At 60.3% G+C, this 1,697-nt stretch overlaps 1 protein-coding gene across 1 annotated transcript; it reads left to right on the forward strand.

The window, feature by feature from the left end:
* Positions 1 to 317: 317 nt before the first annotated feature.
* VDBG_05379 (predicted protein) lies at positions 318 to 1,025 on the forward strand (the record flags this gene model as incomplete). The annotated part of the gene is made up of 1 exon (XM_003004220.1): positions 318 to 1,025. The coding sequence occupies one exon, from the start codon at positions 318 to 320 to the stop codon at positions 1,023 to 1,025; it is 708 nt and encodes a 235-aa protein (XP_003004266.1).
* Between the last annotated feature and the right edge of the window lie 672 nt (positions 1,026 to 1,697).

The raw sequence follows: 1,697 nt of genomic DNA on the forward strand, positions 1-1,697 counted from the left end.
GGTCCGCCATTGTCTCACCACACGAGGCAGCTGTGGCATCCGAGCGTGAGTCCTACTATCGGCACCCGTATCAACAGCACGCCCAGGCCCCAGTTGCGAGCCCACCTGCAGGATCTCTTCACTACGCCAACCCACCTCAGGCGCCACGGGACTCCTACACAAGCCAGGCTGCCTATCCTCCATATGGTGGGGGCCCGACATCACACGCTGGCTCTCCCCCTCCTTCGTACGCATCCCAGCACCCGGGATCGAGACCAAGGGACCCGGCACCGCCCAGTCGGGAGACGGCTTGGCCATCGGGGCCACAAGGCCATAGCATGAACCAAGGGCCACCCGCACCGCAACAACAAGCGGGATGGCCAACGTCACATGGCGCGGTTGCGAAGCAGGGACAGCAGGCACCGCCCCAGCAGCCATCGTGGGCATCACCTCACGGCGGAATACAGAAGCCACCGACGCCGTCATCCATGTCGCAGCAGCCGTCATGGGCAGCACCGCCCCCCCCTCAACAGCAGCAGCAACAGCAGCAGCAGCAGCAGCAGCAGCAAGCACCGCCCCAGCAAGCGCAACATCACCTGTCACTGCGAGACGACCGGGGGCCGTCGTCGATGTACGGAGGACCAAGCGGGCACCAACACTCACACTCGATGTCCGGCAGGTTCCCACCAACGTCTCGAGCACCAGAGACGATGGCTCCGCAGGCTCCGCAGGCATATCCGCCGCGCTACGCCACGCCAGGACCGCGCGACCAGGCGCCGCCCCGAAGCTACACACCCGTCTCGGCTTACGATGGCCGGGGTCCGCCTCAATCTCAATATGCGCCTGACCCGCGTGACCTGCAGATGCGACCAAACGACATGGTGCGGGATCACAGGGACCTTAGGGGTGATCCCAGGGATCCCCGCGAGGCGCAACAGCAGCAGCAGCAGCAGCAGCAGCAACAACAACAACAGCAGCAGATGATGGGTCGTCAGCTGCGGCCCCATGATGGCTACGAGAGGCAGCCGGACCGTTTTGGCCGGTAACGCATGTTAGGGACGAGGGCAGGAGTAGGAACGTTGCGTTGTTGGTTAGACGACGTTGGAATAGTTGGCGTTGATTTATTTTCTTTTCGTTCGCGGGGGAGGGAAAGGGGAGGGCTGTCGTTCTTGTTTTTTTTCTCACCGTGTATACAAGTAGTCATGCCCAGAGGACACTGACAGGCGCTCAATAATGGAGTTTTTTCTTTTACAGGATGCATTTCACGAGTCACTTGTGCCTGCTCACCTGCCTACAAGGTAGTCGTAATGGAGCCGCAAGGCAATACAATCCCCACTGGCGTGTACGAATAGGGAAGCCAGCATGGCATGAACTCTTGAGGACGATGTGAAATTATGATACCGATTACGGTATTGAAAGTGTGTAGAGGGCGGCGACACGTGATGCAGCGTGTAAATGAGCGTCAGCCTACAGTTCATGCTGCTGCTGGCTTTGCGTCGGTGGAGGGAAGAGGTGCACTGCAGAATCGGTGCGCTTGGGCCACTTCACATGTCCCCTTAAGTCCTTTCCCCAGGCTCCCAAGGCCCCAGACCTGGCGGTACCTAGTACCTAGCAGCAAGCCGAGCAAGCCTAGCAAGCCTAGCAAGCCTAGCAAGCCTAGCAAGCCTAGCAAGCCTAGGTACCTCCCTAGGTAGGGGCAGGTAGGTGCCCCGCTCCTC

This window comes from Verticillium alfalfae, genomic scaffold (genome assembly GCF_000150825.1).
Source record: "Verticillium alfalfae VaMs.102 supercont1.6 genomic scaffold, whole genome shotgun sequence".
Lineage (NCBI taxonomy): Eukaryota > Fungi > Ascomycota > Sordariomycetes > Glomerellales > Plectosphaerellaceae > Verticillium > Verticillium alfalfae.